The following is a 23,788-nucleotide window of genomic DNA, read 5'->3' on the forward strand; positions in this document are numbered from 1 at the left end:
TTAAATGAAAGTTTGCCAGGGTGATCAATGGGTTTTGAAATCCTGAGAAATAAAATTCAGTAAGTAAATTCATATACACATGCATACATACATATATATATATAAACTTCATATATATGGGCATACATACACATAAGTATATACATATATGTACATACATATGCACATATGTACATACATAGACATGAAGTATTATATATATGTGTGCATATACACATTACTTGACAAGGTGAAAACATTCATTAACAAATGAGAATTTTACCACAGTATGTTTTCCAGATCAATTCAAACAGAACAGAAGTATATGCACTGCCTTACATTGTCTCTTGCAATCAGCATAATAGAACTGTTTTGGTTCCAGATTCCCTTCAGCTCTTCTGTGTGGAGCAGCAATTCAGGATTCTCAGTATCTTTTTGCCTTCCAAGACATTTAAGAAGTTTTGATTTCTCCTTGTGCTTTCAGGCTTCAAATCAATATTGCCTTGTTGGTGAATCATAGGTCCAATGGCAGAATACATCTGTGAATTTTAATATCTGCTTTGCTCTACCTGCTAACAGCAAAGCGTTTGCTCTACTTGAGAAAGGCATTCCCAGGAAGAGTGTGTAATGCTTTTCCTCAGCATACATAATGTCATCATATTTGCCTGAAACAAGATTTTTCTCCTCCTAATGATTTATTTTCAGGTACTATTCTACTAGCACAGCTATTAAGTCTATTCTTACAGGTAGGAGGAGAGGCCTTTCACTACTCTGACACAATTTCAGCATGTGTTTATTAACTGTAGGGAGGATTAGCTTTGAGAAAACTCCATTTAACTGAAAGCCTCAGGTCCTACTGATAAATAGGAAAGATGCAAATTATCAGTGAGCGTGGTAATTCAGTGCATTAGGTAAGATCAATGATAAAAGAAATGGCATTATTAATACATCTTCATTCCTAGAAAAAGTTGACATGTATCTATCCCTCTGGGATGTACTCTGTAAGTAGTACAGAAGGGAGAAACCACACATCCCACATTCATGATACATGGAGGTAAATGAACATTGGCACAAGAACTCTGTATTTAGTGATTAAAGAGACATTTAGTAAAAAGATTGTTATGATGAGAAAGAACATTAACAGTTATGACAAAAAGGCATGTGCTGTTATTGATGGAAATTGTGCAATGCATAACAACTGAAGAACTGCACATGACTTTTTCCAGCAAACACATGGTATGAATTGTTATGAATTAATTTTCAATAAGTAAAAAAAAGACTAAGAGGACTCACAATAAACTTACATGCTGTCTTTGTTTCTTCTTAACTAACCACGAATGTTGAATTAATTTTAACCTAACCTATTTCCAAGGTTAAAATAAATATGACCCATGTTTATTGAAAAAATAAACAAACAAAACACTACTTACTTGTCAAGCTTCCCCTGTAATACAGCCAAAAACTCATAGCAATTCACAATATTATCTGGCAGCCCAATGTTAAAAGCATGCTCTCTTGCCATATGATTGAGAAGGACAGATCTAGAAATGACATTCAAATAGAACATTACATATTTTTGGATAAATATGACTTATTCAATTAGTGATTTCAAATACACCAATTGCTCTAAAATGCATAAAAGCCAACATCAAATAAACAATAATAGTCTTGCTGCCATTCCTAGGAAAAAAGAATGCAACTTTATTGAAACAGGAAGTTATCATTTTCAGCTCCGCTGCATTCAGTAACATTTCAACTTGTGCTCAGTCTGCATACACGAAGTATACTACTTTAAATGAAAATTATAGTACAGTTTATTTTGACTCTCACTGTTAGAAAAGCTCATTTATTAACTTGTACAAGCAAATCACATTTCAAACAACCCTCTTGAGAAACATTTTAAAAAGCCATTTGTCAGTTTTCTCTGTGCTGGTTAGAAGAGCAGAAATTCTTGGATGTGATATGCTTTTACATCAATATTGCTTCATACAGCACTCAAAAGTACACACAACAGCACTCAAAAGTACACACCAAACAAACATAATGGATGTTCAAATAAGCTATTTTTCTAACAGAGATATACTGGTTAACTCCTTAGGTGTTCAACCTCTCTATATGCCTCAGCTTCTGCTTTTGGAGACTAAAGAAACATGTGAGTGTTGATATTTACTTTTACCACAGTCCAGCACTTTTTTAAATCCATGCATTCTATGTGTCAGACCCAAGAGTAATCAGAGGATGAAGTTCTTGTGGGATGAATGATGTGAACTTCACCAAACAGTGAAGAGGACATTCACACAACATTGGGACAACCTGCAGGCATATGACCCCAGGTTCTCCTACCCTTCCAGAGTAACCAGACCTAACCGTGCAAACAGACTCAGCTTCTCCAGCTGAAACTGATTACTGTGTAAAAACAAAGTATATTGGGTCTGGCTGAGATGAAGTTCATTTCTCCATAGCAGCCCTCACAGTGCTCTGCTTTGCATTGGTAGCTAGAAAGGTGTTGATAACACATCAGTGTTCTGGCTACTGCTGGGCAGTGACGGCACAGCATCAGCACTGTCCCTCAACTTTCCCCCTGCAACAAGGGACTGGAGATGGGCAAGATCCTGGGAGGGGACACAACTGGGACAGCTGACCGAAATTAACCAAAGAGATATTCCATAGTATATGACATCAGCTCAGATATAGAAGCTAAGGAAAGGAGGAGGAAGGAGTGGGGCATTCATTATATTTCCTTCTGGAGCAGGTGCTACACGTGTTGAAGCACTGCTAGCTGGGAAGTGGCTGAACATTGCTTGCTGATGGGAAGTAGAGAGTAAACCTAATTTTTTTTCTCTTTGCAATGTGTGAGCAAACTTTTGCTTCTGCTTTAATAAGCTGCCTTATCTCAGTCTATGAGTTTTTCTCCATCTTATTTTGTCTCCCTTGTCCGGCTGGGGAGTGATAGAGTAGCTGGGTGGGTACCTGGCATCCAGCCAAGGTCAACTCACCACACAAAGTTTCCTTAGAGCAAGCATCTCAATGCAATCCTTGCTCATGCTTGACTGATAGCTGCAAAGTGCTCCATTCTCACTCTAATTTTTCTCTCCTCTTTTTCATTTGATATTCAAATTCACACTGGTTTGGCGAGGTTTAAATAGGAAAATGTACAACTGCATAGAAATATTTTTTTAACAGTTATACTGGCTTAAGTAGGTCCCCTTGCCACTAAAACAACTGCCAAAAAACCCATCTCTAAAACAGCTGGTTCCCAAGTCCAGCTTACTGTGTAGTATGAAAAGTTGTTCGGAATGACAGTGTCTATTTAAAAAGGCACTGCAGTTGAAAAAATACTCAAACTATACCTTAAAATTAATTCTATCTTCTGAGTCCTCCCATTAGGCAGTAACTGGTTTGATGACACTAAAACTATAAACAAAGGTGCTGAGTAGATATGAAAAAAATACACCAAAAGTAAATAGGGTAATAAACATACCTGTTTCCTGTGAATTCTTGATCGCAGAACATACACATACTATGAAAACTTGTGTCACATCTCTCTTGTTGTTGCTGTTCTAGAATTTCTCTCTATGAAAAGAAACAGATACAGTTATTCAGACAAAACCATAATCATAAAATCACTGCATCACATAAGCTTATTATATGTCTTTACTGGTAAAAATGAACACATAAAATTCCAGTGTGCTGCTGACACAAACCAGATGTTAGTATTTTTGAGTGTAGGTTCTCACAAAAAGTTTTTTCAAAAGCAGTTTGTGCTCCAGTCAAGTTCTAGTAAAATTGTCCTAACATTATATGCATTGTGCCTGGAAAGCAATACAATCCACAGTAATGCAGCAGTTTAAATAGTTCTGTATAAAACATAACAGTTTATGATTCATATTTACCTCTGGTAACAGTGAGCAAGTTTATGGGTAATCACCTGACACACAGTGGAATGATAGACTCAGTTAGATAGACTCTATCTACGTGGCTAATTGCTGGCAACCTAGAGGGCTTTTTTCATAATATGGGACCATGACAACAGCCCTGGCAGTTTCTGTAAGAAGTCATGGCACATATCAAACCCCAGGAAAAGGAGAAGGTGATTGCCTTCACCCTGGTTCTGTTTAAAGCAGTGCAACAGCTAGGCTGGACACTTTACAACACTCGATGCACTTTCCTAACAACAATAAACCAAGCAGCAGACGATTTTTCTCTGGTGCTGTAACAGGAACAATGTTGCTATACCTGGAATTATTATGCACTTCAGATAGAAAGGTCATAATCAGCTGGGATACGGGAGAATTTGGATTAAAACTTCAGCCTAGAAGCATACTAATCCGTAGCTGTGTTTTAAGTACAGATAACTGGGAAAGGATTTAATTTCTGTGCAACTTAGAGGTGCTTCTGCCTGCTTTCTGACATTCAGGATCCTGACTGAATTTCTTAAGGGATTTTCTCAAACTCTTTATCTCCTTAGAGCTGCAGTGGAACTCGTTTTTCTCACCTGCCTCTTTAGTAACTTTTATGTGGATTTAAGACCCAAATTTGTCCATAGTCTACATCAGTTACATTCAACTACACCTGTTGGATAAGCTCCATAGATGTCAAAAAGAAGAAAAGAAACAAGAAAGGAAAGACACACCCCCCTCAGCACTAAAAAAATAAGAGGAAGGCTTTAGCTATTGTCAATAAGGGCCCAAATGTGTCCTGCAGTGTGGATGGGTTGGTGTGGGATGTACCACACCACATCCCATTGCCCACTGAGGGATGGCAGGAGGCTGACATTGAGCAAATGAATGTGCTGTTTCTCTTCCACAAGAACAGCATGCTGCACCCAGCGAGGGGCAGTGGGGTGATAAGGATGCCTGTCAAGAGCACAGGAGTGTGCTGCCAGGGGAAATGGGGCACCATGCCACAGACCCTTCCAGGGCCCATATTCGACCACACTACTTGGGAGTTGTAGCTGTTGCACATCAGCTAAGAGTCTGTTACCCTGAAAATACAGATGTTGGGGCTTTTGTTTGTTTTTGTACTACAGGGTGTACATTTTATGTTGGAATCATGCCCACCAGCACCTACTCACATTTTAGGCCATATCTACTCATGTCCTGCTATGTTATGCTAAACATCAAATAAAAGAAATATGTATTCCTATTTTTCAGGGCTGACTCTGGAAGGTGATAAATGGAGCGTAACACACCTTGTCAGAGCCCTTCAGTAGAGATGCAATTACGTAAGACTATCTGTCTGCTCCATGCGGGCAGCAAACATCCCACAGCATGTCAGTGCTTTCTCGGTACATGTAGCTGCCACTCTCACCACTCAACAGCATGTTTGACCCTGTTGGGCTAACCTTGGATTTGAAAGCATCTTCGTGTTTCTATGCTTTGTAGAACACATTGGAAACAATCTAAACAGATGTGTACAATTCAAATATAAAGATAGCAAGGGTTTAAACACTCCCAACCTTTCATTAATGATATTACAGTGTAGCTTCCTGATTTTAATTTACTAGGAGGGAAAAAAAGTGTTCTGCAATATTTGGCTGCCTAACTCCAGATTACCGAAGCCCTCGTGAGCAGCTGCTCTCAGGTATGTTTGAGGAGGAAGGGGAAGTGTACTGTGTTCTCCACACAGACGAAGCTACTGCTCCACTTCCTCATCCTTCCCATTTCCCTCTACACCAGCATGCTTGGCAGCTGGGAAGCTTTGAGTAACTCCACAGTATTTTCCAGAGTAGACATTACTTTTACCTAATATTGGCATTTTTTATTGCTAGCGGAAACTTTCCAAGCCAGAAAGGAATTCTGATACTTGCACAGGTGAGGAATTAAAAGCACTGGTTTGAGTCAAATACAGCAGAAGCAACAGGGCTGCTCTTCTTCCCTGTAGACATTTCCAACCTTCTACTTCATTGTTGGGAACAGCAATTACAATAACTTACATAAAACTTCTGAGATTTTTTCTGAGCAGAGACATTCAGCCCATAATGAAAGTCAAGCAAAAACTGAAGTTAAGAGGCAGGAAACTAGTAATTACTTAAATTCTTGCACCAAACTTCCAACTCCTTCAATTTTTTGGGGAGGTCAGCAATATGCATTGTTGATACTAAGACAAAATACCCAAAACATTTCAGCCATGAAAATTTCCCAAAACTTTTTTAGGATCCTGAGTCATATCAAGTGTCAGAGAATGAGAAGATGAAGTCATTTGAGGAAAAAGCACATATATGATTTTCCATAACGAATAAAAGAATTAAGCAGGATAATCATCTTGAAATATACCAGCACACTAAACTGCTATTTAAAAGCAATTTGATAATTTGCTTCACAATTTGTAACTTGGATTTCAGAAAAATGTCCCACACATTCATAATGCTTAGTTTGAGGTTGTGAGGAGGAGCTGCCTTTCTCCTAGGAGGGGGGAATTTTAAAAGTGCCTGTTCCTCTCCTGGGAAGCAATATTTTGGGAGAAATTATCTGCTTTTATCCAGAAACACTCAAGTACTATGCATCAGGAAGAATTCACACTGATAATCCGTAGAAGATGAAAAAGGCACACTTGAAGCTAGTAAGAACTTTTCCCTAAACGATTACTTCATCTCTGGTCTATAGCTCAAGAGATATTCAAGACATACAAAATGCCTTCAAAAGGTAAGACTAACAATTCCACTGAATGCCAAAAGCTATGGACTTAGTACAGCTGGTTTTATGGCACATAAGACTTTTCTTATATTGTAATTGCTATTGCCCTTCTTTCCAACAGAATTTATGTAGGTTAAATAATTTATGTAGCTATTTAAATGCATGGCTTGGATCATTGACATAGAACAACCATTCACAGCTAGTAATCAGCACAAGTTTTGCTGCTTTTGATTCCAAACAGAAGAATTTGTTGTCAAAATTTTGCCCTGTTTTTTTCCAGCTACATCAGTTGTCTGACAAAAAAAGGTATTTCTTTCCCCAAAATCTGTCTCTTTTATATCATAGCACTTATGAGAGAAAAGAAATTAAGGCAGAAAGTAGTTCTCTAGTTCTAAGAAAGCAGTAGATTGCACTGTGCAATTTGGGACAAGATCGCGCAGCGAATTTCTGACTACAGTAGATCTGAGCTTATTCCTCAGTACAGGAACCTGTTTGTGCAGTGGAGAATGGATTCTGGAGGTTAGTCTGTAAAAGAGAGCTAACAGCAGTATGTGTCTTCTTCTTTTTTAAAGATTTCTGCCATAAGCACTAAATTTGTGCCATATGCCCTAACAAGGCAAAGTGCAAAATTTCTATTCCAAAGGCATAAGCATACACGTAGTCTCAATTTAAGTACTGTGTTTCAGTACTGCCGGATTGTGGCAAGAACATTTTAGTTTGGGGTTCTTTTTGGCATCCATCTTGCTAGCTCCGGTCTTTTGCTCTCTCCCTCTCTAGTCAAACAACTACAAAGACAGCAAGTTATACAAATGATCACTTGCGAGAAGGTCCAGTGAAAACTTTTTATAAATGGTGCTATACCCTCTGAGGAGGTATTTGCCTGAAGATGTTCTTTTGACAGGGAAACTTCACAACTGTTACAGTGTGAAGGACTCAAACATCTGAGCACTCAGTCACACTGTTGTGAAGAGTGCACAATCACAGGTCACATTACTTCTGTTATGATAGCAGACTCATTAATACTACTAAAATCAGAGTGTCTGTCTGGGAAATAACCTACTACCAGAGATAGCAATATTGGTGAGAATTTGGATCTAAATAATATAAGACAGAGACTTCACAATATGACCATGTATTTCTACTAAGCTCTCCTAGGTGATCTCTCAAACACACAGTGTGTATCTATAGTTTCTTCCACTTTAAATAAGAGATACATTTCCCTGCTAAATGCTCACAGAAACTAGCTAATGTTGTAGGCAAAGAAAGCAAGTGAACAGATTCTGGTTTAAGAACAAAACAGAACAAAAAATCATGCTGGCAGATCACACGAATAAGCTGTTTACAATAAACAAACCAGCACAGTACACTCAGACAAAGATTAGGATTGGTGACACCTGAGATGTACTACTGTCTCTAAAACCTTGCCAACCAAATTATTCGACAATATATACACAATTATATATATATTTATTAGGATGAAGTAGTTTTGGAGTAAGACAATTTGGTTTTGTGTCTACAGTTTCTCAAGATTGACTGACGAACTTTAGATAGTGCTTGTAGCTGCTAAATAGGAAAAATAGTTATGAACAGTCATGGTATCAGAAACTCATGTCCCTGTAAAGACCTGCAATCTTGTCTGTATATCAATAACTTTCTCCTAACGTCTGTATTCAGCTTCTCACTGATCACTATATTCAGCTCGCCCACTTCACACAGTATTCTCTTGCCTCTTGTGTACAGAAAACCCCCAACTTTAATTCTGTAATCATTATCACGTCCTCTCATATGTTATTTCAAGAAGAATGCCTTTTCTTTAATATTATCAAAATGCCTGCTGGAGAAGTCCTTCATGAAAGAAGCTTAGCTGTAAGGTGCAGGGAAATACTAAGAATTCGTCAGAATAAGACATCCAGTCTGGAGGACACTCAACACTTTTGAAGTCAGATGTCACACCATGCAATGTACATGTGTCTCCTGACTACTTTGTGCACATTTTTCCTCTCCTCCAGTGAATATGAAAAGCCATACATAGTTTAGGAATATTATAAATGAAGACCTGATGGCTACACAGACAGATCACCAGCATGCCCAAGACTAGTCATTAAGCAATGAAGGATGATGGCATTAGAGGCCCACTTCTAGGACAAAGAAGAGTGGAAAGCAGTGGAGTAGTAACCTGCTGCCATCCAAGTGATATTGCCTAGCTAGTGATGAAACTGAGTACATGCTGATCATCCAAAAGGGCATTCCTGGCTTTTTACTAATTATTTAGATAAGATGTAACCATAAAACTTTGTCAACAAGAATGAAGTAGGAAAAGGAATGAGTAGCATCTTCCCATTCTTTCTGGTTGGGTTCAAAGCACAGGCATAGATCAACATGTTCTGGAGAGGAATATATTGCTATGGAAACAATGCCAACACAGAGAGTATTTAAGAATAACATCATATGGCTGGCAAAGAAAAGGCTACCTAAATGAGCCCCCTGACAAAGATAAGAAAGAGCATCTTAAGACATCGGCTTGTCAGCTGAGAGGGATACTTTAAACTAGGTTTCAAAGGACAGCAACAAAACCTATAGAGAAATAGGAGTTGTGGCTGACTGGAAAAAAAGGAAGTGGGAAGAAATGGCTGGGGGCAGTGGAAAGGATGTAAGAAGGAAACCAAGCTGAACCATAGATCCTAGACAGACTGAATAAGTAAAAAGACCAAACTATAACTTAACTGGCATTATAATAAATTAGCAAAAATCTCAGAATTGTAATACAAGTGTTATAAATTTACTGTGAAACATTGAAGTCCATTTTCCCAACTCTTGTTTTGTATGGCAAGTTCCCTCTTAGGAATATGGAAAATGTGCTTTTTGTTTTTCTTCTTTTTTTTTCCTGTACCTTATCCTTGATTCTAACCTATTCCACAGAGTGTGCGTTCAAAATGAATGTGGGAATTACCAACTGGGATGGCTATAAGGGATTGTTCCTCCCTTAGTGGTATGTCCCACTTGCTCTTAGGTTCTTCTTCTTCCCTGCTGCTCCTCTTCTTGAGCTGACTCAGCTACTGAAGTGATACAGGCTAGAAACTGCACCTCATAATAGATGACTGCGCTCTGAAGGGTACTGTGACACTGATGGAGAAGACATTCTTACAGCTTGTTCAGGAAGATGAGTCATTTAAAAAAAGGGAAGAAAGTGTTTCACGATATGATTGAAAACTAACTGTGTAAAGATGTATGAAAGAAAAAGAGGGCTGAAATTACAGTAGACACGTACCACAGGCTGCCAAGCTGAAGCAGCAGAAAGGCAAAGTTTGTTTGAACTAAGACAATGAAAAGAGATGGAGAGGCTAACACAGTAAAATAAAATAGCAAAAAAATACCTCTCCCCACCCCCAAATACATTAGAAATAAACAGCAAAGAAAAGCAAAGGTCCAATGTAGGAAGAAACCAAACACAGACAAAGAGAATGTTTTGCGATATTCAGGGCTTCAGTCTTTGTAGGAAGGTTAATTATGTCACAACTGTTTATAAAATGCATTTAAAACAAAAGAAACAGAGAACCCAAGATCAGCAAAGGGTAAGAAGGAATTAAAAGCTACATGTTATACATATTCAGATCTGACAGAATTTACCCAACAGTCATTATGGAATTAGATAAAACTATTTCTGACCTTCAGCGTGACAAGTCTTCATAAACCCATAAAGGAGGGCCAGATTCCACAGTGTTAGAGAAAAGCAATTAGATACCAAACAGAGGCAAAGAGGACCTATAGAATGTCAGAAGGAGGTATTAACACTGACATTACTAGCTACTTCTGATGTAAGCACTTCTGATATTGCATTAAACTAAATCAGGCTAAACATCTCCATCCCGTCCAGTGCACAGCCTCAACCTCAACCTTGTCTCAGCTTAGATGGTGACAAACTTGGGACCATATGAACAGGCCTTCCCGAGAAGATTGTTAGCTTGCAGTCTTGGTGAAGACTCCTCTTCAGGGTCTTCATTTATTGGGAGGAAGAGTAGCTCTTCACCTAAAACTACCAGTCAGATGACAGGTAAACATGACAGAAAGACATGGTCAGTGCTGTTGTAGGAAGTTTCAAAAAAATGGGTTGGGGGTTTACCTTTTTAAGACAAATCTTAATGAAAAGCCCAAGTGGCTTATTACTGACACTGCCCTCCAAGTATCTCAAGTTTTGCTGCCAGGACTTCCTTGCCTGGTACTGCTTCACAACTATGACTTCTTTGTCAAGACTGTGTTTTTTCCAAAAGACTGTGTCTGTTTTGTATTACATAGCCTTGTCAGCTATTTCAGCAAGCTGCGCTCTCTAACCTAGTTCAGGCTCATTCCTTGGACTCTCTCAATACATCACAGGTCACCATAATGTCTCTGCATGACATCCACCTTGGCTAGCTCCCCTGCTGCCAATACAGCCTGAAATATTCCTAAGTGGAGTTCAAAACTGCAAAATTAAATGCTTCAGCCAGCACATTTTAAAGACAACGTTTGTCCTTGTTTGGGCTTACTGTTGGAGACAGCAGTAAGGATTCAAAGGCTGCAGAAAAATCACCAAAGTAGTTCTGGTCTTTATTCTATGAAACACACAAGCCCATTTGCCAGCTCACTCTTAATGCTGGACTTGTCTGGAGGTAAAAGGCTTTTGCAAAGAAAAATAATATTTAACTTGCAAGTCAACGCTCAGATTGCAGCAAAAGGAAATGAAAAAATAGACTTTATTGCTGTAACTAAAGTAGTGACTCCATTAGCCCCAACTACAGCTGCAGCTTGATTTCACAAAATCCTTCTGTAAAAACAGAATTCCGATATTGAAAACAGTGATAACTGCAAACTATTTCACACCAAAATAAGAATGCATATCTCTTTCTTTTCTAACTTAATTACTCTGTAAACAAAACCAGCACTTGCTTGGGCTAAATCCTCCACTCTTTCCTGAGTTTGAGGAGAGTCAAAGTCTATTTGAAGAGGAGATGAGATTGCTTACCAGCCAACAGACTCCACACACCCATGACAATGGCAGTGGAGAGAAGGCCTAGTCGGAACAGGCCTTCATAAATCAAAGTGGTGCATTAGAACTGCAGAGCACAAAACACCACAAAATCAGAAACAAATGCCTTTAAAAAAAAAAAAAAGCACAGTCCAATTTGTAGCAGCCAGGAGCTATTATTATAATAGACAGTTTTATGAAAACATCAGCTGTATGCTCAATCACAACCCTCTTTCCTTCCTCAAAGCCACAAACAATACGATATATGCTTGGGAAATGAACATCATTATGACACTGCATGCCCACATACAATATTCAAGATGTCTCTCATAAACCCAAAGGTACTGTAGGAAACTGGAAAAGATACAGAGAAGTGCAACAATGAGGCATAATGAAGAACCATCAAGTCACCAATCATTGAGAATGCAAAGGACCTCATGAGAGTAACAAGTGCAAGCCCCATGTTCAAACAAGTTCAACTTCAGCTTGTAACCCAGGAATGTGTTTTGACTCTCTCCACAGATGAAGAGTCTACAACCTCTCAGGGCATCTTGTTCTAGTATTTGACCACCCTGACAGTAAAAAAGTGGGGTTTTTTTTTGTTTTCAGAGGGAATTTCCTGATTTTTAATTCATGCCCATTGCCTCTTGTCCTGTTAGTGGGCATCACTGAGAAGAATCGACTCCCTCTTCTTCGTTCCCATCAAGGATTTATATACATCACTAAGTTCTCCCCTGAGCTTTGTCTTGCAGACTTAACAGTTCAAGTTCTCTCAGCCTCTCCTTGTATGAAGGATGTGGCAGTCCCTTAAGAGTCTTTGTGACCCCGCACTGGAGTTGCTCAACCTAAGTCCATATCTTTCCTGTGCTGGGGAGCCCTGCACTGGACCCCGCACTCCAGATGTGGTCTCGGTAGTGCTGAGTAGAGGGGAAGGATCATCTCCCTTGACTGGATGGCAACACTCATCCTAATACAGCCCAGGTTGCTGTTGTCCTTCTTTGCCATAAGTGTGCACTCTGGCACAGGATTAATTAAAGACATTATATGAGGTAAGTAGATGAGGAGACAAATCAGGAATGGTTTGGATGAGACTAAGGACAAACTGTTCACTACCTCTTCTCATACAAAAACCAGCCAGGTGTGACACGACAGGTTCAAAAGGACCGAACAGATGGTTCTCTCCCACTGTGTAGTTAAGCCATGCAACTCACTACTGCAGGTAGCTGGGAATCCTGGAAGTTCGTGTGGGTTCAGAGTTCGTTCATGTTGCTGAATTAGGAAATTCTTGAGCTGTCAATGCAGGAGCCTAGGTGAATATTTTGGGAAAGAATCACCACTAGATCAGAAGAGGGCAAATACTACAGACACTTAGCTGCTGTCATGGATAAGATACTGATAAACCTTTTTTACTGATCCTGGATGACACCTCTCAGGATGAACTGGAAGAGAAGCATGGTAGGCATGATTGCCTCAGCTGTTTTCCACGCCAATACAACAAACCTACACAGGAATGCAAATTTCAGCTAAGGCAACTCCAACTCCGTGGGAAATCCCTGGTGGCAGAACTACCACATTTCTTCTTTGCAGGAGCTGGATCCTATGGAAAGCTGTGTAAGAGCTATACATAATCCTCCAGTTCTGGGGATTCACTAGTCATGTGTAGTGAGCTGAAGAATATTACTTTAGCCAGCAAACTGAAGTAACACTCTCAGAATAGTTGAATTGACTGGATTTTTGCCTGCCAATCCCCACTTTCCTGAGGACTAGAATTTGGGTTTTGTAAGCTTCTCCTTCATTCTCAATGCTTATCATTTAAGTGTCTTTAGTTGCAGCTGTGCATACAAAAAATTGTATATACCAGAAGAAACAGCATAATGAAGGGTTAAAGGCATGTGTTACCAATTCCCAGGACATAGCTGCCAGTAGTAAACTGAGGAATTTATTTATGTAAGACTATAAGGCTGCACTCTAACACCTCACAGTACACATGACTTGCCAGCAGAAGACCCTGCATCCTAATACTGAGAGACTGTCAACAAGGCTGCTATGTATCACATAACATTGATTTTTTAATTAGGCCCAACAGCAAACTCAGACTCCAGATTGGTATTTCAAACAAAGAAAAAAAAACCCCCACTGGTCAACGACCTGGACTAAGACTCCTGGAAGCTGGCTGGCAAGAGCTTAACTTGAAGGCCACCTATTCAGAACTGACAATGCTAAAAGTTAAGCAAGGTCTGTCCAAAGTACTGGGTTTCCATCACTGGGCCAGAAGAACCAGAGCGGTTCACGTGGGCTCAACAGCTGGCATTTCTGTCCTTTGCATCTTACAGAAACAATACTGCCAGGCTTCTCCACTCATCCACTATGGTGCTTGTGAGTATGAGAGTGTGAATTAATGAACTATGGGAAAGAGAATGTGAATGCACATGAAAAACTGCTTGAAGATTTTGTAATATGTATCACTTTCCCTTTTCACAGTATTGCACACTGAGTTTTATTTTGCTAATTTCGCCAGATGTATACTATAATGACGATAGTGTGTAAATGCATTGCAGATCCTTGCAAGAAGAAAAAATGTCAGCACACTCAGAACTTTTCAGTGCTCTGGGCTTATTTTCCAGTTGTGTGAAATACTGACACACAACCTGCAAATTTATTCCAAGGAAAATCTATAAACAGGGGGTTTTCTGTAATTTGTGCAACAGTAGGAAATAAGCTTTAAAAAAATCAGAATTTTGCAGTCTAGCAAAACCCCGATTTCACTTTAAAATGCCTACTAAGTTACCATATACTACTCTATTGGACCATTTACCTTAAAAAATGAAACAACAGTAATTTCTTACCAGTCTTTTTTGCTGAAGCTGTTCTCCTAAGTAGCCTGTCTTCTGGGTAAACATCACATAAAAGAAAATAATGTCTGTTCTTCTGTAAGAGATTAGAAAATGCAAGTAAGGAATGGAAGTTGCAGCTGCTTTGAATATTTCTGAACATAATTTGCTAAACTCTGGAGGGGTTTGCTAAACCTCTGGCATGTGTTAAAATGTAAGACTATGATTTTTATATCTAGAAAAGTCAGTTATTTTATTCATAATTTCTGAAACATGCTTAAATATTTTCTATATACATATTTATATTGTGATCTAACGATACAAGTTTGTATAGCTTTTCTTCACTAACAGCTTTATAATTTTTATGATGGTTCTTCTGGAGATATAAACAATTTATCATTTATATTGATTACAGATTAAAGTCAGCATGAAAGAAACCCCTCTTGAAATGATTCCTTTAATTTTATCTTGCATGTGAGATTTTCAGTTATTTCCCGTAAGTAATTGCCAGTTTTCAGTAGCGATCATTATTTGAGTTTATCCTCCCCTTGCTCTGACCTATTACATACCTGTTACCATCGATCTTTCTTACATCCTGCAGGATATGCACTACAACTGTTTAGTAACGTGCATTGAGACTTGCCTAATTCCCATTGCTACTTTTATGTTTTTACACATATTTTGTGTTTACTAATCTTTTTACTATTATGGTCATATCCAATTTAATAAGACAAGTGTGATTCAAATGATTACATTAAAGTGATCCGCATTAAGAAAATACAAAAAAGTCACAAACCAATTTGCATTTGAAAGTACTCATTTATTAATCAAAGGGTGTCTATAGTCACACTAAAAGAAAACCATGCCACCACTCTCTCTGTCCCTCCAGCTGGAGGCACAAAAGGCAAAGATCATGGGTTGAGATAGAACCAACCTACTGGAAACAGCAACGAGATAAGAAAACCACAGTAACAACAACAATAGTAGTAGCAAAAGAGTATAAGACAAGAAAACAGTTTTAGATGGAAAGCCCTCGACACAGTTCCAAACGGCTCTTCCCACTACACCACACTTTCCCTGGACCGGAAAGGAATGCCTTCTTCTTAGAAGTGAGAGAGCGAGTCCCTTTTTCCCAGTCCCTGGCAATGACATAAGGTGGTATTGAAAAGCATAATGTCTTGGCCACGCCCCTTCCCACTGATCTGGGCCAGAACCAGGACAAAGGGTTAAGTGGTTGGTGAACTGAAGCCTCCATTATTAAGTCTTTTACAATTTTAAGCTTGATGGAATTTTATCCTTTCCCATCTTTTCACACAGAAAGCCTGTTTGAAGTAAGACAAACCCTGATTTCTAAGATATCAAATTGGAAGGAGGTGTCCACTAAAATTAAAAAATTTGTTAACAAACAAACAACAAAGTATTCTCATTGTTCTCTGGAAGGGTCACGGATATTTTATAGTTCTGGTGTTCGGGTGCTTGATTTGCAATTTTCAAACTGAGTGGTAAGTATTAAAATTTCAGAAGCAAAAACATACATATGTAAGAGAAACAGAATTATGATTTTTTGCGTCATTTTCATGTTTTGTAGGACTACTTTTCTTAAAATTATTTTGACTAATTAAAAAAAATTACTTTCAGCCATTTTGTACTCAGTTTTCACCTCCCACGCATTTTGGACACCAGTTGCGTGCCTTGCTTCCTCTCTTTTAAGGTCACCATGGAGAATGAAAGAAGCAGAAAAGCCCTAATATTCTTATTTGCTTTTAGGTAAACTATATTAATATGTTAGAAAAGGGAAGATAAAGTAATGCATCAACTACTTCTGAGAGAAACACTTCCTTCATACAGTCAACACTGTCTTCATGATGGAATGTTCCACCATGCCAACACAGCAGAATAATGAAGTATGGTCTTTGGTCTTGTGTTGGAGCCCAGAGAATTGCAGTTTTTGTACCCCTTCCATGAAGATATTGTCTCCTAATACCCTCAGGGCAGTAAGCACCATGGCAGGGGAAGGGAAGGGTGACTGTGGCCTTGATGTCCAGGAAGAGTTAGCAGCATCAGTGGGGATGGTGGACAGGGTGAAGTCAGAAAAGGCACTGGGAATGTTTCTCATAATTCCTTGAAGGATTGTCACCAATTATTTATGCAGTGGGTACTGACACTTCCCCAGTCATGATGTAAGTGGCACTACTTCTATGCCTTGACATGCAATGGACCCCAAAGCACAGTGCTCTTAGGCATGTATTGAGCTCATCCTCACTTAGCACAGTGCTGAAGCACGCGCTATAAGCCTCGGTAAAGGTAAGTTTAGATACATGTTTAAGAGTTAAACATTACTTCTGTGGTTTTCTGACTTAGTGTCAGACACACTTGGCTCATCAAAGCAGCAGTATATGCCAGGAATTATCACATGATCTGGCCATCAGAGAGCAAGCAAGCAGCACACTTACCTAATGGTGCTTTTGAATTTGTTCTTATCACACTACAGAAGTCTGTGATAGGCTGTTCTGCAAACCTTCTCTTCCAGTACAAGATGTAGCTTTAAAAATAAGAGGGAGATGATCAGTGAAAAAGGAAACACCAAAATGTTCAATAAACAGTTGATGAGCTCTTGTTTTTCCATTCTCTAAATTCCTAAGTGTTTTGTGATTATTTTTTAACTCTTGTCTCTGTTTTTGCTTCCTTTATATTAGTTTTCAATTTTATGAAATTAATTTGGTTTCCCTTAAACCATGCTGTCAGAGTGAAGAACTCAATAAGCTTTGCATAAACACTGTGACCTATTCCCATTTTTAGACACAAGTGCCACTCAGATGCATCTTACTGAAAAGATATACTACAGAGTACTGTCAAATTCCCAAAATATTGTGCTCTGCGTTATGCAAGATACAGTCAGGAATCTGAAACTCAGTAAAAACACCAACTTGACAAAAGTGAGGTTTTGGCAGGTCTCCTGTGGAGTTACATTGAAAGCTGTAGCTTGGCAGACAACTAGAAAGACAGAAAAATGAAGTCCCTGAACACCTGGGGGTGGGATAGCAGACAGAATAAGAAAAACCCTAAACACATCTTCAAGGTTTAACCCATCAACTACAGTTGTTTAAAAACATTCTGTACTACCATTGTTTGTATGACAGCTGCACCAACAGATCCCAACTGAGATTAGATTTCCACTGAACTAGGAAGCTACTTGGTAAGGTTTGGAGACTTGGCAGGGAGCCAGCTTCAAACCATATCACCCTTATCACACTACCGTATAATCAAGAAGAAATCATCACTTCACTTACATGAGATGAAGGGAACGAAGCAATCCTTGTGCTAATTATTTGAAATTTTACTATTAAAAATAATCTGAAAATGCTTAAGTACTTGCTTATATTTATACTTACGACTCATGTATGATATAAATCATGGGAGAGCTGGTAAGGTAAAGGCTAATTATAGTATGATAGCTTCTTATTATGTGCCATCAAATTAGAAAAATAATCATTCAAAAATCAGATATTATTATTATGAGGGCATTTCTAAATAGTTGCAGCTTCTAATACTTGTACAATCTATAAGTTCACTTGCCACAGCTATCACATCCCATGGCGGCTCCCATTACCTCTATTTATCATCTATTTTAATATATGAGGACTTCAACTGCAGCAGTCAAGGAATCAGCACATACTTGTTTCTGCTAATTGTGCCACTGAGAGGACTAACCTCTGGTACAGCAGACAGCTAAGCACACTGAAGCCAGAATGCGTGGCTGAAGCTCATTCAGCAGCATCATTAAACGTCAGTAAACTGAGAGGTGAGTGTTTTGTTGTTCCCCTGCCCACTCCACTGTTTATAATGCACATTGAAACAGTCTTGCTGCTACACAGAACAGTAAGTCTTCCAGAATAAGTCATCCTCAAGCTTTTAGGACTTAAATGTGCAAATGAAGAGATTTCAAGAGCTCATTTACTAAATGTCTGTCCCCTGCACTGAGAGAAATGAACACTGGTACAAACTCACCTAACCATAACTGCCTGTGCCAAGAAAATTACTGTTAAGGGATTTCACATCATAAGACTTAACCCAAATAATCAATGATCAAATAAAACCAATGCCTTGTCATACTTCCAGGGAGACAGAATGAGTGATCATGTTTAGCCATTCCCCTTATCTTTTCCCCTTGCCCTTGTGCCAACTTCTCTTTATTCTTCAAAGTCAAAAAAAAAAAAAAGAAAGAAGTTTTCCATTAGTACTGGTCTTTTCTGGATCATCCACTTCTTGCAGTTCTGTCAAGAAATGTGTTCCTAAGACTGGCTGTAACTCATTGCTAGGTATAAAAATAATATTATGTTTTACAAGTTGATTCCCTGTATTTTCCACACCTCAGTTCAACACTTCAGAATACACTCACTTTTTTGTGCATAGTATTAGACTATTTTACTGATACAGTAAATTAGAGAAAGCACAGTTCAGAGTAACAACACATCCTGGGGCCTCTTACTATAAGATCTGGCTACCTTCCAATTGCGTTAGCAGAAAAAGAATCTAAATGGGCATTTTCTTGAAAAGATGATTTTAAAATACATTTCTATTAATGCAAAATAATTCCTTCAAGCACACTTAGACTGGATGTGCATGACTGAGCTGCTCTGATTTTATTTACCTGAAGATATTAGTATTATCTCCAAAGAACAGTACATTCTTCTTCTGTCTGCTTTCAGCACAAAAGTGAACAAAAACAATCAGTTTTCAATTATAATCAATGTTAAGCTCAAATATGTGATTACAGATTTATATGGCTTACATTTCTCTTCCTAAATTACACTGTATTGTTTTTTTTTTCTGCGTCTTGATAGACACAAGTTACCGGCTTTGACTGAGTAACTAATAACAGACAACCTACTAGAAAACTCATTTTAGTTGAGAAATTATCCAGCTAAAATTTAAACACTGCAACAGAACTAGCTACAGACTGGCAGGTACTGTCTAGCCTTCCTTACTGTGGGTGAAAGCAAAATGTCAAGCAAGTGTCTGGTCTCTGAAGTTACAAGCCAGCTGGGGCCATGCCAGCTACTGGAGGAAGTTAAGAGAGAGAAAGCCAAATGTGACCCTGCTGAGATGATCAATGACACAGCTGTAGAAGGAGTCACAGTTGTATGTAGATCACAGTACCGTAAAGTTAAGGATTAAATGTGATTTCAGTGGGGAAATACTGGCAACCTTAAAATAGCACAAATTAATTTCATCCCAGAATGTGAAAGATCCTGTACTAAGCAGCTTCTGTGTAAAACACACAGCTTTAAGACATTAAACAGTGGTAGATATAGTCTTGTCCTATACAAATAAAACTCCAAATTAGGAGAACTGATTGTCTGGATTGCGCTTTACTAAAACGACAGCTTTCTAGTTTGCACACAACTTGTTGATTAGTGACAGGACCTGAGAAGTCCGTAGGATACGTCAAAGAATGTCTAACAAAGGAATTGCCATGCATTCTAAAATTGAGTCTTCTAGTTCCAGAAACATCTAAGGGCTGGGGACTGGGAAGGTAATGGGAAAACAACCTTAGAGCCCAGCAGCAAAGAGCTTATAAAAAAAGGTAACAGATATCTTCTCACAATGTCTTTTAAAAAAGATGATCTCTACTTTTCCAAAGCTTTCCATAACATCTGCACACATACACACTCATTTTAAATGATATAACACTTACCTTCTAAAATCTGCAACCAGTTTCACATCTGCTATGACGAGCTTGTGTTCAATAATCATGTGCTTCAGGAGCTGGTTTTGTTCTGCTAAAAGATAGCACTCTTTGCAGAAAATGCAAGGCACGCAGGGAGAACTTTCTACAGCATCAACACCACCTGGCCTTTCTGGCAGAGACAGAGGCTCCAAAATACACTCAGTATCTAAAATAAATGAAAGGAATAACTAGTTTTGACTGAGTGAATAAAGCTACATCACTTGAAGTACTTTTAGGCAGTACTGTTTTGAGTCTCAATTCTGTTGCATGGATCACTCCACCAAAGAGACGCTTGGAAGCAGCTTGGCAGGTTGACTGCACTGTTTCCAAGAAGGACAGTGGGAGGCTAGCACAGGACAGTTCTCAGGTATCTGCCCCAACTGAACTCCCAGTGACATCAAGTCACAAGTACTCGGCTTACTATTTAAAGCAAGTTTCTTCCTCTCCCTACCTAGTTTACCTGTTGATATGACTCAAGCTACTCCCTTTGCGACATTGCTCAGAGTTCAGGAAGGCTTTAGACTATATAGCACAACTGTTTTGCATGTTAATTTTCCTTAATTATACTTTTATTTACTGCACAATGCTTCTATAATTTCTGACTGACTCTTGAATGTCTGTATGTGTTTGTCTTGTCTTTTTTTTTCCCCATTTGGCATCTCACTTCCTGTTCTATGACAAAAGAAAGACTATTCTTGATAAAGATTACTACCACACAGAAGTTTAGGCCATTGAAACACTTTCTAACTGTACCGATGTTGAGAAGGGGTCAGCCCGCCCCCATGTGGAAAGTTCAATGGCCTATGTTTGTACCTATACTGTACCAGTCAGACTAGGTGCTCAGTGACAGCAAACAGGAGAGTCACCCTGTATGTCTCCAAGTTTGCTGTTGTTGTAGTTCAGGCAGTGCACACGACCGGCGAGAATGATCAACTCCCAGTCGACCTTGAATTGTGTGGGATCTGCTGTTCTAGCTGAATCCCTACCAAATCTATGGGGCTGAAGGGATTCATCCAGAATCTTCAAAGAGTGGCTGATGTCATCACAAACCTCTCTCAATCATTTTGAGCAGTCCTGGGATCCCCAAGAGGTCCCAGTTGACTGGAAGCTGGGAATGTTGTCGATTTTCAAGAAGGACCCTGGAAACCACAGGCCTGTCAGTCTCACTTCAGTGCATGTAAAGTTATAGAGAAGATTATCCTGGGAAGTACTGAAAAACACCTGAAAGACAATGCAGTCATTGGTCACGGCCAAAACAGCTTCATGAGAGGAAAACTCAGCTTATCAAACCTGATTTCATTTTATGATAACACAACCCACCTAGTTGATCAAGGAAAGCGAGCTGATGTAATCTTTTTGGATTTCAGTAAAGCTTTCGATACTGTTTCTCACAGGATCCTTCTGGACAAAATGTCCATCACACAGCTGGATAAACACAACATGTGGTGGGTGAGCAATTGGCTCATGGGTTGAGCACAGAGGGTAATAGTGAATGGGGAAACATCAGACTGGCAACCTGTACCTAGTGGGGTTCCGCAGGGCTTCATATAGGGCCCTGTGCTCTTCAACATCTTCCTAAATGACTTGGATGCAGGACTGGAAGGGATACTAAGCAAGTTTGCAGATGCCACAGAACTGGGAGGAGCTGTTGACTCCCTCAAAGGCAGGGAGGTCCTGCAGAGAGACCTCAACAAATCAGAGGACTGGGCAATCACCAACCGTGTGAAGTTCAACAAGGGAAAGTGCCAGATTCTGCACTTGGGATGGGGCAACCCTGGATGTTCATACAGACTGGGGAATGAGATGCTGGAAAGCAATGCCATGGAAAGGGACCTGGGGGTCCTGGTTGATGGCAAGTTGAACATGAGTCAGCAGTGCCCTGGCACACAGGAGGGCCAACCGTGTCCTGGGAGACATCAGGCAAAGCATCGCCAGCCAGCTGAGGGAGGGGATTGTGCTGTCCTGCTCTGCACTAGTGTGCAGTTTTGGGCACCACAATACTAAAAGATATTAAGGAAAAATATTTAAGCTATTAGAGAGCATCCAAAGAAGGTCAACGAAGATGGTGAAGGGCCCTGAGGAGAAGCCATATGAGGAGCAGCTGAGGCCACTTGGTCTGTTCAGCCTGGAGGAGACTGAGGGGAGACCTCATTGCAGTCTAAAACTTCCTCATGAGAGGAAGAGGAGGGGTAGGCACTGATCTCTTCTCTGTGGTGACCAGTGGCAGGAGGCCAGGGAAGGACCTGAAGTTGTGTCAGAGGAGTTTTAGGTTGGGTATTAGAAAAAGTTCTTCACCCAGAGGGTGATTGGGCACTGGAACAGGCTCCCCAGGGAAGTGGTCACAGGACCAAGCCTGACAGAGTTCAAGAAGCAGTACTGGAAACAAGTAGACTGACCCAGAGTATATGTGTGTGTTCCCCATTTAAATAACAGTGGTGTAAATTCATAAGCTCTTTCACTGGCATAAATTAGTGGAGTTCATTAAGAAACATGGTGTGACCAACAGATTTCAACAACTGGCCCCATTAACCTAATCAAATTCTAGCTGTCCAGAAATAAACTGTGGTATTCATTTTCCAAACAAATCATACCTCAGTCTTTGGTAAGGGTTTATCTTGGAAGCAAATGCCAATTTCAATTTGTATCTTCAATTTTAGCTACATCAATTTTGCACAGCAAAAGGAGACTAAAATCAAACAGAAAAAAGCTCCCCAATGTTCCTGCACTCTTGAGTTTGAAAACTGAAAACATCATGGGTGTCCTTGACTCTTGTGATGTGAAGTTAGCTTGTGCAGCAGGAGAATAAACTATCTCTGAATTCCTGCAATGACATGAACATCTCTGTAGAAAAATGAAATTTCACAGAACCACAGAATGGATGAGATCCGCAGGGACCTCTGGAGGTCATCTGATCAAGCAGGGCCCTCAAGCAGGCCCACCTAGAGCTGGTTGCCTGGGACCACGTCCAGATGGCTTTTCAGTATCTCCACAACTTCCCTAGGCAACCCATGCCAGTATTCAGACACCCTCACAGTGAAAAAGCATTTCCTGATATTTAGAGGGAACCTCCTGGGTTTCAGTTTCTAAAGATACCTAGAGAATTAAGCAAAAGGTCTTCTCTCAAGTCTATTATTGTGTCACACAGAAATTTTTAAATGTGTATGGTTAAATGAAGCTTAATTTAAAATTTACCAGATAGAAGAAGCAATGTCAACTTTCACCCCATGAAAATCACATATATATGTTATACATTGGCAAGTACAATAAACCCAATAATCTGATAACTGCCCACACGGAAAATGTGGAAAATAATTGAAAAAATCATAGTAATTTATCTTTTTTCCTAGGAAAATATGCTAATGGAGCAGTGCTGTAATCCCACCCTCTACAAGACTCTGAAATAACCAAAGAAGGGCTGGAGTTTCAGAGATGGGCCTGGGAAGTTCCTGAGATTCTGTGACAAATTTCTGTTCAGGTAAAAGAGGCATGGAGAGGGGGAACGAGGCTCTGATCCATCAGTGGTGGCCTGCCAGTGTGGACATGCAGTGCTCCATAGCAGCCACAGCACGAACCAATGGCTCCTGATGAGGGTACTCATCTGGGAAACTGG

General features: G+C 39.5%; 1 protein-coding gene across 1 annotated transcript in view; it reads right to left on the reverse strand.

Moving 5' to 3' along the window:
* Positions 1-23,788, reverse strand: part of ZNF277 (zinc finger protein 277) — a 51,874-nt gene that overhangs the window by 11,345 nt on the left and 16,741 nt on the right. Inside the window, 7 exon segments of the mRNA XM_032689224.1 lie at positions 1,410-1,520; positions 3,461-3,552; positions 14,463-14,486; positions 14,488-14,544; positions 16,788-16,789; positions 16,901-16,989; positions 20,146-20,344. Coding sequence (XP_032545115.1) covers positions 1,410-1,520; positions 3,461-3,552; positions 14,463-14,486; positions 14,488-14,544; positions 16,788-16,789; positions 16,901-16,989; positions 20,146-20,344 — 574 coding nt within the window.

This window comes from Chiroxiphia lanceolata, chromosome 5, assembly GCF_009829145.1.
Source record: "Chiroxiphia lanceolata isolate bChiLan1 chromosome 5, bChiLan1.pri, whole genome shotgun sequence".
Classification (NCBI taxonomy): domain Eukaryota; kingdom Metazoa; phylum Chordata; class Aves; order Passeriformes; family Pipridae; genus Chiroxiphia; species Chiroxiphia lanceolata.